This window comes from Molothrus ater, chromosome 20, assembly GCF_012460135.2.
Source record: "Molothrus ater isolate BHLD 08-10-18 breed brown headed cowbird chromosome 20, BPBGC_Mater_1.1, whole genome shotgun sequence".
NCBI classification, from domain to species: domain Eukaryota; kingdom Metazoa; phylum Chordata; class Aves; order Passeriformes; family Icteridae; genus Molothrus; species Molothrus ater.
This window is the reverse complement of record NC_050497.2, coordinates 9,835,176-9,848,857: the sequence shown is the minus strand read 5'-3', so window position 1 is coordinate 9,848,857 and position 13,682 is coordinate 9,835,176. Positions and strand designations below refer to the sequence as shown.

The following is a 13,682-nucleotide window of genomic DNA, read 5'->3' as shown; positions in this document are numbered from 1 at the left end:
ATTACATAAAGCAATTTAAAAAATTAAGAGCTTTTGAACTCGGTAAAACTGGGTTCAGCTATTGCAGCAGCACAGCATTCAGTAAACTTGCTTTGCTAAAGGAAAATCCAGTGAGTGTGTGCACAAGAAAACTGCTTTAATTTCCAAAAATTATATTTGGACATAGCCTTTTAAAAAAGCATCTCAACTGGAATAACTTCAGAATAATTAACATGCAGCTGATAATGTGGCATGCTGCTTTTAAAGTCAGATACAGGAAAAAGGCTTCCATCTGAGTCATGAAGGCTGTTAAAGCTACAAGTGTTATTAATGAACTGAGAGAAGTGCACTCTGTTGTGTCTTGACTTGGCCTTTCCCCTTTGGCCATCATACCTGGGTAGGCACTGCAATGATGGGCTGGGTCATGTCCCACGTCTGAGTCCTCCTGGCCTCCAGACCAGCCCTAGGGAGAGGGGAGGGCAGCCAGGCTGCTGCTGGGGACTGACCAGCACTCCACTCAAAAATAACTGCAGCTCCCAAGGACTGAAAACTTAGGAAGCTGATGGTTTCCTGAACTGCAAAAGTACTGGAGCGAGGCGGTTTTCCTTTAGCAAAGCTCTTACTGCAGCACAGGAATGGCGGGGTTTGCACACGGAACCTGAAGCAATGAGGGAACAAAGCTGCACAGTAGCACTAAAGTCAGACAGCAGGGAGTAGCTTGAACAGGAAAGATTAAATACCTACCCTAGCCTTAAAATAGGAGCAGCGTAAGTGAGCTCAGAGGAGAGCAGGAGAGGCCTCAGAGCCCGAAGGAGTCGCTCCTGTCTCTAGAACACTTGTCTCATTCTCAGTTACCATTCAGGTCTTACAGTAATGGGGAGAGAGGTTATGCTAATGGTGATCTTGAATGTCAGTGACTGATGGGACAGCAGAGTAAGGAAAGATGCTGCATGGCAATGAGACAGCCTGGGCTGGGGCTCCTGCTGGGCTTGGGGCAGGCACTGGGATGTTGCAGTGCCATCAGAGTTTGGAACCCCACCACTGTGCCCAGCCAGGATGGGCTGAACCCACAAAACTGCCCTGATCTTCCTGGGGCAGCTGGGAGCTGCTGCCTTGGACCTCCTGGCTCCTACAACATCTGCCCTCAGCATTTTCCTTGGGTTTAAGAGGTGACAGCCCCCAAATGACACAGCACAGCAGAATGAGCACGGGAAGGCTATTGGAACAAAGCCAGATATGTGTCTGTGCTGGGAAACAGGACAGGGGCTGAGGGAAGGATGAAGTCTGCAGTGCTGCTGTGATACAAGAGAAGCATATTGAGGAAACATCCCAAATGCTACTGATGCTCAACTGCCACAATCCTGGCAGAGCCAGGCTGCTGAGAAAGACCCTTGCAGAAGCGGCAATCAGCAAAGATGGGATTTTCCAAGGTTGTGACTGTTGGATCCTCATTTTTATCCTTCTTTTTCATCCTAGCCAGGCCTACTTTGTCTCTTCCCAGCTTCTCCCACCCCAGACTTGCCCAGGAAGGAGGGGAAGGGAGCAGCACCCCTCTGCTTCAGAGGCACAGAGCCTCTGTGGGCCCAGGGGCTGAGACTGGATACTCTGCACACAGCTTCCTGGCAGACCTGACTGGCCAGGTCCTGATGTGTGCGACACTGCCATAAGCCTGTGGAAGTGCCACAAAGTCACCCCAGGCACCTGTGCTGTCTCTGAGACCAAAATTTGGACTTAATTTTTAGGTCTGTGAACAGCTTTTTGACATGGAAGCTGCTTCCTGCTCCATGTCCCTGTTGTGAGGCAGGAGGCTGCCTGTGCCTTGCTCCACCTCTGTTACAGGGGTGCTTAATCCCCTTTTTAAGCTTTCTTCCCAGAAGCTGGGTGAGTTGGAATGGGGAGAGTAAGAGGCAGTGGCTGGCTGCAGAGTTTGTTTCAGGGCAGCATCAGCATTTGATTCCTGGCTCCTGTGTTTCTTACTTGCTTTCATCAGAAGGTGATTCCAGTCACTGAGTGTGTGAAAGCCTCCCAAACGTTCCCCACAAGTTCCCTGGGAGGCCGAGTAGGACAGGGAGCAACCTGGCCCCTCTCTGCTGTGCAGGGACCTGCACACAGCCCACCTTCTCCCCAGGGTGCTCAGGGGATAACATTCAAGGAAATCCTCTCTCTATTCAGAAACTTGTTTCAATCCAATCAGGTTTTACCTTTTCTGCTTGGCTGAGCTCGTCCTTATTCCTGAGCTTATCCCTGTGCTTGGAATCTGGGTCAATGCTTTCATCTTCTAAAAACTGCATGTTCATATTCAAAAGCCAAGCAGCAGTGCGGTCCAGGGCATTGGGGTTCACAGGAGAAGGGGCCTACAATGAAACAATGATACAACCATGACAAAAGAAAAACCTGTAACACAAATGGTCATGAAGCTGGAGAGAGAGAGTTTCCTTCCAAGCAGACCCTCTCCCATGCTGCTCAGACAGCAACGAGCCAGGCTGAGCTACCAGAGCAGCTGGAGCTGGAGCAGGAACAACTCCTGTTCTGCAGGTGGACATTATTTTGGGTCAAGCAGTGGAACCTGCTCCAAGTCATGGCCCTGGTGTCTGAGCAGATCCTGCAGGTGAGCAGAGTGACTGGATGTGGTTTTTTCACTCCACGAGCAGAGTTCTCTCAAGTCTTCATCTTGTTATGAGCCATCTTTGCTTCCATGGATTGCATAAAACAAGATCTGAAAACTGAAGCTCTCCTTATGACCGTGCAGGTGCCTTCTTGGAGAAGTAAAGTTTCTTTTCAGCTGAGGCTACACTAAGGATGCTGAAGAGGTCTAAATGCTCAGTATCACTTACTAGTGATGTTCCATGGTCAGTGAGCTACAGTCACATCTGCTGCCTTTCAGTCCTGGCCTGCCTGGGCAGGGACTGCCAGTGGCACTGCCTAAATATTTTCCAAGCACAATACAAGGAAGTCACTCTTCAGCTATTTCCCTTCCATCCTGCCTTGTTATAAGCTGCAGTAAACAGTGAGATGAACACATGGGATCTGCATGACTTGGTCATTCAAGTTAATGACTTGAGAATTCAAGTTAACAAATCAGAAATGTCAGAAACTTTCTCCTTCATTCCAGCCTCTGGATAGAGAAACCCAGTCACTGTCAGGCAGCAGAACAGGAGGTTCTGTGTCAGAAGGAGTGGGCACTGGTTTCATTTCCTCATTGGGGTCAGGGGCTTTCCCATGCCATCTTCCAGTCTGGTCTTCTACCTCCAGAATTATGAATCAGAAGCATCAGACTTGGCTCATGAGCATTGCTGGCTACAAATCCTCATGCTGCTGACATGTAAATAAAACGTGCAGAGTGAGGGTGGGAGAGGCATTCTGAGACTTCAGGTCTGAAGAGAAACTTCGAGAGGACCACAGGCGTGGGTGGAGGAATCTTCTGTGAAGAGAACCTGGCCAGAGCTTTCTGATGGCCACCTGGAGAATCCTTGTGTTTCTGGAAGAAAGCCTGCTACACCCAGGCCTCTGCTCCTTGCACAGCTCTGTGCCCTCTGTCCCTAACGAGCATTGATTGTGTTACACAAAGGCTGCTGCACAGCGCTGCTAATGCCAGCGCTTACAGATCGATTCCGGAATCACGGAGTGGCCCTGGATGGGAGCACGAACAGCTTCTGTGGGCAGCACTGACCAGGCTCCACAGCTGCTCTGTGGGAGAGGCACACACAGCAACACTGAGGGCTGGAGAAGGGCCTGAGCTAACTCAGGGTCTGCGTGCAGTGGGCTCTTGCTGCTTGTCCAGTCTCCGTGTTTGCTTTTCTTTTACAACTCTTCTTTAGGCACAGAGGTCTTACTGTGATAATGTTCTGTAGGGCTGGTTTTGAAATGCAGAGTGAATAAATGAGCACTATAAAAACCATTTGTCCATGGCAGGACATCCAGAGGGCCTTAGGCCTGTGACCTACTGCCTTCCATTTTACCTCCAGGGACAGTGGGATGGAATTCTGTGCAGCCCAGCACATGGTTTGGGACTAGGATCACTGCAGAGCTCTGCACAGCAGGAATGTCGCTCTGGGCTCCTTCCTCCCCGCTCCTATGGGAGGCTCTCAGTTACAGGAGATCAAGGTCTGTTCCAAGCCTGGGGGATGGCGCGGGGTTGGCTATGGCATGGGATGAGAGCCTGGGCATGGACAGGCAAAGCAGTGACAAGATGGTAGCACAGGACAGCGGCGTGGCTGCCACTGCCCTCGAGCCTCTGCCACCTACCACCATCACGCTCCAGTGTGACAGAGGGACACTGGGAGTGGACGCTGCTCTGTGTTCCTGTCCCTGGAGGGCCTCTGTCTCAGGCCAGAGGTGCCAGAGCTGAGGTACATCCCCACATGTGATGCCACTATGGGGTTGGCACTGATGTGGCAGTTCAGAGCCACATCCCCTCCCATGGCAGCAATCTCCACGGGCTAACCCCACCTGGCCCCTTCAGTGCCAGGGCCCAGACAGCCCGAACTCACCTGTTTGTGCATCGTGCGCTGCTTCATCTCGGGGCTGTCACCTTTGGAGGAGGAGGACTGCTGCCGGAGCCGCGCCCCGCTGCCGGGCCAGTCGGGCGATGAGGACATCATGCTGCCGCTGGAAGGTCGCTGGTACTGCACCGTGTTCAGCAGGGAGGGCGGCGTGCGGCCGCGGGTGACGGGCGGGGGCGGCGGGGGCGGCTGGTCGATGCGGCGCTGCGGCCCCGCGCTGTTCTGCCGCGGCATCGTGGGCTGGCCGCCCTTCTCGGTCAGCGACAGCTGCCGCCGGGCCAGCTCCCCCGGCCGGCGCGAGAAGTCCTCGCCGGCGGCGGGGCCGGCGAAGCCGTGCTTGTTGGCCGTCAGCTCCTCGCTGTTGCTGTGGGAGCTGAGCGAGCTGTGGCACTCGGAGCCGGAGTCGCCCAGGCCGCGGGGGGACAGCGGCAGCCCGGCGGCCATCTGGTACACGGGGTTCTGGAAGGACAGCGGCGCCAGCAGCTGCGGCCGGCCGGGCGCGCTCTCGCCGCTCGGCGTGGTGGGGGTCTGGCCCACCCGGCGCACGGTGGCCATGCCCGTCACACTGTTCTGCTGAGTCCGTGTGCTCCAAACGCCCTGCAACTGCCCCAGCGACGACTGACTGTCATTGAGCGAGTCGGCTGTGCCGGGCGCGTTGGCCCCACTGTCCAAGAGCCGATTGTCCTGCAAGTCCACCATGGACAAACTCTTGCTGCCATTAGACATCTGCACGTCGGGCTCATTGGCCTCTGAGTAACTGGAGCTTCGGGCAGGCGAGGGCTGGGCCCCAGCAGACCTTGTGACAAAAAACAAGTCCTTGTTTTCAGGGGTTGGAGATGGTAACCGTGTGAAATCTATCAGACTGCGGGGAAGTCAGTGCGTAAGAAGAGGAGAGGAAAACAAAACAAAAAAGAAGAGTTGTGAATGCTCCACCGGAGCAGGAAAACGAAATCACTCAGAAATCAGGGTGGCGCAGCTGTGTGGGACAGGAATGGGGACAGGGACAGGACCCAGCCCTGACAGGAGCAGGAACAGGGCTGGCTCAGCCAGGGACAGCGTGAGGAGTGGGGAGGGTGCTGTGGAGCCCCGGGCTGGCCTGGGAACGGGCAGGTGAGTGAGGGCAGTGTGTGCACACAGGGCACTGCACTGTCATGAGGCTCAGGGACACACTCCTGGGGGCTGCTCTGCTCTGGGTCAGTGCATGTCACCCTTCCTGCTCCCAAAGGCTGTCTCCATGCCAGTCCCATGTGCCTGCTCTGTACCTGGGCAGCAAGCTCTGTGGGCACACTGGCAAGGATTTGGACAGCACAGAACACTGTGGGGGCCGGGTCCACACCAGGCCTCCCAGGTCAGTGAGTGCTCACACAGCAGAGCTCAAGCCTGGCAGCTGAAGGTTATTCCCCCACTCCTGCTGCAATGCACATTCATGCAATATTGATTTCTTGGGGATAGGAAGAAAGAGCTTTGCAGTAGCTTCATGTGAATATTCTGCTGATCAAAGATGGTGCATTGTAAGCAAGTATTGGGGGGGAAGCGTATTGTCAGAGATCCTCCATAGCATTGGATTTAAATAATTGCACCTCATGCTGGGAGGCACTAGAGATGAAAGCTCTGATTAGAGCAAGTCCAGTGCCATTGCTGCCTTTCATTCCTAATTAAACTGTTAAATATTATGCAGTTTCCACTTACAAACTATTTTACTAGCACAGGCTTTCCGTTTGTGTGGGCTCCGTTTCATTTTCCACAAACAGAAATATTAGAGGTCTGCAAAAGCCTCATCCTCTGCATGAATGAAGCTCCTTACTTAATCAGGCCAAAAAGTATGTAGGTGACAGTGTCTGTGAATCACTGCTCAGCAGTGAACTACATGCAGCACCACTTCTGCAATGGGAGAGCCTGGTCAGTGGATCAGCTGCACCCTGTCCTGCCTGTCCCTGCCTGACTGTTCCGTGTGTCCCTGGTGTGTGGCCAGGCCCCGCTGGTCTCTTACCCAGATAAGTCATTCTCTATGACCATTTTCTGCAGCCCTGCAGAGATGCTGTTGCCAGCACTGGGCGTGGAGGCGGCGTGCTCGGCCGTGACCGACACCTGCACGCAGGCCGGGTTACTGAGAGCGGCGTTGACGTCGCGCAGGATCCGGGGCAGAGGCCCCAGTTTGGTGGCAGTGCCCTGGGCAGGAAAGAGAGAACAATTACCACCACCATCTTGTGCTTTTTGCTAGAGAACTATGAGCTTTGCCAGTTGCTGGAGAGTCTCTTCAGAGAATCACATGAACAACATTTTCTCCATCGTTTCCCGCCCCCAAAGCTGTCCCTGCCATCCCCTGGATACCTGCTCCAGTTGGGAAATGACTTCCCAGAGTAGTGAGTGCAACGTGGACAGTTCCCGGCCCAGGTCAATGTAGCCCTCAAAGCCAGCTGTGTTTGAGATGGTTTCAGGATTGGAAATCTCCAGGAGAAATCTCTGCATGTTAGTCCATTCATGTTCCAGGAACTGATTCATAAAGGACATGTATTCCTCTTTGCTGCCAAACCTATTGAGAGAGCAACACAGATTTCAGCTAAATCAGGAAAAAAACTGCAGTCCATGGAAAGGGGAGGTACAATGCAGCTAAGAACTCTCCTCTGGCATCTCAACCCTTCCAAGCCTTTGGGATCCCTGGGCTGTGAGCAGGCACCTGGGACACCTCACTGACCGTGGAACCAAAATTAACCCCCACCTGATCCAGCTAAGCCCTCATCAGGTCTGGGATCTGCACATCAGGAACAAAGGTGAAAGCAGGAGAAACAAAGGAGTTCTTGGTGACCCAGTGTCTGGCTGCTGGGTCAGGGCACAGCCTCCAGAAACAGGACCTGTCACTGGAAATCAAGATGCTGTCACAGCAATCACCCTCAGCTGACTGGAGCCCAGTGACAGACGGGGGCAGGAACCCTGCACTCTCCAGCAATGCCAGCACAACTGCTCTGGGATCACCCTGTAGAGCCCCCCCTGCAGCTGGGTCAGCCCCATTGTCCCCTCAGGCTTCCTGCCACCTCCTTCTGTCCTCCAAGCTCTTCACCCTCAGTATTTTGTCTGATTTAGAGCACAACAGGGAGGGCCTCATGGTTGGACTGTCCTGGCAGCAGCTGGTGCTGTGCCAGCGGTTCCATGGGACAGGCTTGGCCCAGTGCCATGCACAGGACAGCTTGGCTTGATCACTTCAGCTTGACTAGTGTCAGCTTAGTTAAAGAGCCTTTCCTGCAAAGTGCTGGAAATATGAAAACCCTTTAGTTAGGGATTGGTCAGGAATACAGAGAATTTCTGTCATCTAGTGTAACACACTTGTACATCTCCTGCCGGTGTCTGCAGGCGCATCTGTGCGTTGCTGACTCTGAGTGTGAGCACTAAGCCAGTTTCCAGATCTAAGGAGCTTTAGATAGAAACTGTCCATTCATGTTTCAGAAAGCTCATCATTTTGTTATCAGAGCTCAGGATAAGTAGCTCAGAGCTACAGCCAGTGGAAAGATTTTCAGAAATCTCTCGCTTTGTTTCCATCAAACCAATGGGCTTAGTTAGAAATTGATGGTGTCTGTGTTCTCAGGCCTTCCCAGTTCAATCAGCTGCATTTTAATAGCAGGGAAGGTCCCAGAGCTCAAAGGAGGGAGGGAACAGTTCCTGAGCCGAGCACATCACTACTGCTGATCAGGTTCTGGTCCTGCATCTGCAGGACATCACAGGACAAAGTCCCCAGTGCCACCCGCTGCTTGTCCATGTGGTCAAAACAGCCTGTTTTCCTGCTCATAAAACATGTCCTGTTTTGGAAACTTGAATGATCTCCCTGACCTGACAGCGAGGGAACAAGTCCCAGAGAGATGTGGGGAAAAAGCCAACAGGAAGCAAACAGGCCCTTTCCAGCGAGGAAAGGAGTGGCCAAGTGTGGGACTCTGTGCTGGCGCCGTGCTCTGCCCACGCACCCGGAGGTTCTGTCCCTGCCCAGCCCTGCCCTGCCCACAGCCTGGCTTACTTGGCAAAGTTGGCGAGGTTCTGGGTGACCTTGGCGATGAGGGTCAAAGTGCGCGCGGTGCGGTCATCGGGGTACTCCTGCAGCAGGCTGAACAGGGACGGGGACATGATGGCCGGGCACAGGAAGCGCAGGAACAGGGAGGCGCTGATCAGCCGCTCGCTGATGTCGGGGCGGCCTCGGTTGCTGCACTCCTGTCTCCACGAGGCAAAAACTTCTTTGAGCTCTCTCGGGAAGACGCTGAAATGACACAAGGACAGGCAGTGTCTGTCAGGGTTGGAGCATCAGGAGTCTCAAACCACCTAGGGGAGAAAGCAAAGCTGCTTTGTGAAGTTGTGAGAGAAGCAGCTTCTATTGGACCTTATGCTGGATGCCAAGATCCCAGAAAACTGGGAAGACTGGGATATGAAACAAACTGTGCACAGAAGCTCTTCAGCACTCAGTGGCTGTGCCATGGGGGTACTCTGAGCTGGAGGAAGCTTAGCCAGCAAGGAGAGCATCTCCTAAAGAATCACCAGCAGCACTGTAATCTCTGGCACAGCTGGAGCTTGCAGGGGGGGCTGTGCAAACTGTAATACTCCTGTTCAAGCACCTGGATCAAATCCCACTGTGCCTAGTACAAACACAGAGCCCCGCCGGAGTTACTCCAGCCTTGTAGCTGCACAGACCTCAGCCTGCCTTTCCCGGATGCCAGAATTCCCTGGGGGCCAGCAGACGCTCACTGCAGCAGCCCTTATCTCTGGAGAGCTGCTGCCTGTTCCTGCTCGGCCCTTCCCAGCTCCCTGCTCCCACCTCATCCTGTTCCCAGCATGTGTTATTTATTCAGCTGCAGACTCCCACCCAGAAGCAGGCTGGCACTGGGCTGGCCACTGGTCCCAGTGTCCCTGGCACACAGATCCCAGTGCCCTGGCCAGGAACCACCGTCCTTGTGTCACACCCAGAGCTGTTCCCTGACAGTGGGGGTACCACAGCAACTGAGGGGGGCTGTGCTCCATTCCAGGCCATCTGACCTTCTGACACAGCGATGGCACTCCATGGATGTGCCTGGAAAATGCTGCCATCCTGTTCAGCTTCTGCTCTGTGCTGCCTTCACACTTCCACCCCCATGAGCTTTTTTACCCCGAGCTCTACAAATAACATTAGCCAATGTCTTTGGCTGGATAAATTCTCCTCTATCTTTGGCTTGATCCACACAATTGGACAAAACCCTTTCACTTCATGGTATTTGCCCAGAAACAGGAGAATCCTTTAAGCAATTTGAGGCTTGAATGATCAGGACAGGTTGTGCAGTGACTGGAGAGCAACCCTTGAAATGCAGCACCCGCACGTTCCCGTCACAGGCTGGAGCCCTGGAAGTTTAATTGTGTCACAGCGGATGGAATCCGGATCGTTGGCTTTATGTGACAAACGGGCCCGTAATTCATTACCCAACTTCCCAGTAACGAGCTTCCACATGCTGAAATTCTGCTTACACTGAAACTTTCCAGATGTCCAAATTATGTCATAATTATAACAATTTTCGGTTATTGTGAACCTCTTTCCTCTGCCTGACTCTCTGCACAGATGAGCACACACACTCCAGTGCTCTATTTAAAGCGGGATCGTTGGCTCTTGGGATACCTTGGCCAATCCCAACACTCATCAGCCCAATTAATCCCCAAGAACTGCTGAGCTCAAAGGACTCAGGGGGAACCACTCAGAGCAGCAGCTCAGCTGCTCCAGCCTTCCTTGGAAAGGCAGGATGGGAGGAACAAACTTCCCGTGCATTCCTGACTTTCCCTGGGTCACTTTACAAGCCTATTTTTAGAGTGACCTTTGAGTGCTGCTTTGGATATTTTTAGGAAGACATTAATGCAAACCATTATGATCCACTGCTGACTAGAAGTGGTGAATCCCTCCTTGGAGAGCAGGTAAACGCCATTCCTCAGTCAGAGTTATTAACTGGCCAAGGATAAGGAATGGGATACCTGTAAAGAACCTGCCCATTGTGTACCTGTGGTACATAATGGCAGCCTGAGCAAGCCTCTTGCTCCTTGCTCTCCCCCTGAGCAGGATCAGTTCCCTTCCTGGCTTCCAGGAGAGTACACTCAATATCTTGGGAGATTATTTATAATAAGTTTTCTGACCTCAACACAATGGCTAGGAGAGGAGAGAAAACAAGAAATCCTTGTTATCAAAGACCTCCTTCCTCCAATATTATCCCTTGTTGATGCTTTGCAACAACAGTGCTGCTACTAAATACATTAATAAAAACTAAGCCCAGATTTTAAGCAGAAAGGCTGGAAATCCAGCAGTGAGACTCCTTCTCTCATGATAAGGACCAAAAACTCTGGGTATGCTAGCAAAAAGCAGAAAGAAAATATTTCTATTTCTCCAAGTAAAGAGAGTCCCAAGTCCATCTTTTTGCCCTTTGAGGTCACCTCTGCAGGCAGCAGCTGTCACACACTCAGGGACTCTTGGCTCCCAGCACAGCTGTGCCAAACAACCACCTCCTCCAGCAGGATCCAGTGCCTCACACCAGCCCATGTGGGATATTCGGGCCTGTCCCAACCGGTTGCAAGAACCTTCACCCTGAGAACAAACAACTGGGAAATGCCTCCAGCTGCATACCAGGCCTTGGGCCAAGGAGGCAAAGGGCTCCCATCACCCAGCAGCCGCCCAGGGCTGGGAGAGACAGGGGTTAACCCAGAGGAATGTGGGATGCTGAGCCAAGCAGGGAGAACAGCATCCTCCTCGCAGCTCCAGCACTCTGCAACCAGAGAACATCTGCCCAAACAAAAGCTGCCTGTGCTGGGGCAGCTCCTCACAGGTGCCACAGCCCCCGCCTGCTGCAGGATTTCTGAGCTTTGCTGGATGCTCCTGGAGGTGTAGCTCTGTCAGTCCCATCCAGACTGATTGTTCGATGGGTGGAAGATCCAGGACATGCATCTCTGCCTTTTATTTCAGAATTTCATACTCATTTGGCATCATTACCTCTGAATCAATCTCACTTGGTGTTCCTCGCCTCCACTGCCCTGTCCCTGTGCCCCAGTGACACTGGCACCTCTGAAGACAAGGGTGGCAGAGAATCTGGGAGGGTGCCACATCCCCAGAGCAGATACTCCAAACTCTGGCAGCTCCCCCTCCACAGCTCTGCCAGAGCCACAGACAGGTCCCAGCTCCTGCAGACACAGCACTCCAGAGGAGGGAGTGCCACCCCTGGGGTACCCACCAGTAGGAGTTGATGATCTTGCAGAAGGCCAGCTCACAGCACATCTTCAGGTTGCCCTGATGTTCGGGGAGGTCTGAAGATGAGCATTTGCTGGGATCCACCTCACAATTTTCATCTGATTCATACAACGCCTTGATGAACTCCCCTGTAAAACAGAGTTGGTGATGGGTTTGGAGACATGAGAAGTGCAGCCTTCAAGCAGCTCCATTCCTAAGCGCCAGTGCCCGAGCAGCCCCTGGCTCCCCGTCACCCTGGGGGAAGATGAGAGGGATACAAGAGCACGTGGTGCCCCTGGGGCAGCTCTCTGGCTCTCCATGTCTCCCAAAGGACCCAGGAGTGCCGGGCAGTTCCTTGGGAGCTCATGCCCAGCACAGCACACCAGCACATCCCATCCCTGTTCCCAGCTGGCAGAGCTGTCCCTGTGGCCCTGGGGTATTGCATCAGGGCTGTGCTGCCCAGCACCTGCCTGGCCCCCTTGCACCAGCTCCAGAGATGCTCCCTTGGGCTAATCCAGGAGGAAGGATGCTGGCAGGCCCTGTAATTATTGGTAGCAGGGCCTGCTACTGCAGCCTGTGCCCTGGTGCTGACAAACCACTGTGATTCACAGGAAAAATAGGTAATTAAAGGAAAGAAACAAATTACTTGGCTTATTTTGAGCTGAACACCACATAAAATGAAATTAAAATATTTCCTTGAGTCTTCCTGTGCTCCTCTTTGCTGCCTGACTGCTCCTCCTCACCCTTGCAGAGGCTCACACTGAGCTGCTCCACCAGCTTCTGCTCTTGTGCCACCTTTCACCACAGGGTACCTGGGCACAGCCCCTGCACTCAGGGTTGGGGGCTCAGTCCTTCATCCCAGCAGTGACTGGGGAGATTGGGGACAGGGTGACAGGGATGAGGAGGCAGCATTTAGCTTGGGTGACGTTCTGGGAGAATGGTTTGCTTTGGTTTTCTTCTCATTCCAGTTGGTTTGCTCCTAATTCCCAACTGTCTTGGATTTTCCCATTCTGTTTTTTCCCCTCTCCAATCTGCATTCCTTCCCTATTGCCAAAACAAATTTTAATTACATACTGGAGAGCCTCTCCAGAGTATTTTCAGCTCTGCCAGGGAGCTCTGGAGCTGCTCTGCTCGCCTGCAGGTGATGCCTGCTGTTCTTCCCTGGTCCCATCACCTGCTCCATGGTTCCAAGGACAGTGCCATGCTGCCCTGGGGCACCTTGTGACATGCAGGTGACTCATCTCCCTGGGAAAAGGTCACTCAGAACCTGCACCCCACAGTGAGCAGGAACCCCAGGCTCCTCCTGCACGAGATGGAACTGGCCTGGCAGCACTGAGCCCCCAAAAGGGAATATTTCAAAATTCTCTGATATCATTAATCTCCTGGCTTTTGAGAATTTTTATGAGTAATCTACTTACAGACTTGCCTTCAACCAGAAAGCATTACAAGACAGAAATCTAAGTAGTATTTCTTTTGCTATTCTTGTGGGCTCTCTGCCTGAATTTGCTCAATTATTTCCCTTTCCTCAAGGTTTTCATTATTATTATTATTATTATTCTCTTAATAAAGTATTTATGCTTCTCTGCTCCTTGCTAAAATTATACAAATCCACTAGCAGGAACCTAACATGCTGAAAAATTAACACCTCAATAGAGACTCTGCTCATCCAGCCCTGGGATGTGGATCCAATGGGAGATCACAGAGCTTCCAAGGCAGCCTCTCCCCATCCTCGTGCTGTGTTCCCTGCATGCAGCAATTCCTTCCTGACCTGCCCAGAAGCAGAAGCTTCTAATTATTTTCATTTGCATCAAGAGAAGTATTTTTGGAGCCATAAACAGAGGCAGCACATGGAGAAAGAACCACCAGGAGGGTTCCCAGTGCTGGATGCTCCGGGAGGCAGCGCATCACTGCGGCCGGGGAGATCTCATCTGACTCGGGAGCGCTGCAGGAGCCGGGCACGTCTCTGCTGGGGCTGCAAGGGGGGAGATCCAATC

General features: G+C 52.8%; 1 protein-coding gene across 9 annotated transcripts in view; it reads right to left on the bottom strand.

Annotated features, from left to right (window-relative positions):
- Window positions 1-13,682, bottom strand: part of DAB2IP (DAB2 interacting protein) — a 156,911-nt gene that overhangs the window by 8,291 nt on the left and 134,938 nt on the right. For 7 of the 9 annotated variants that reach the window (XM_036393687.2, XM_036393691.1, XM_036393689.2 and 4 more), the window contains 6 exons: window positions 11,693-11,837; window positions 8,485-8,721; window positions 6,813-7,014; window positions 6,472-6,650; window positions 4,470-5,343; window positions 2,181-2,333 (listed from right to left, as the gene is read on the bottom strand). In XM_036393687.2, the coding sequence (XP_036249580.1) occupies window positions 2,181-2,333; window positions 4,470-5,343; window positions 6,472-6,650; window positions 6,813-7,014; window positions 8,485-8,721; window positions 11,693-11,837 (1,790 nt within the window). The remainder of the gene's footprint in view (window positions 1-2,180; window positions 2,334-4,469; window positions 5,344-6,471; window positions 6,651-6,812; window positions 7,015-8,484; window positions 8,722-11,692; window positions 11,838-13,682) is intronic. The other 2 variants (XM_036393690.1, XM_036393693.2) reach the window with 2 other exon arrangements.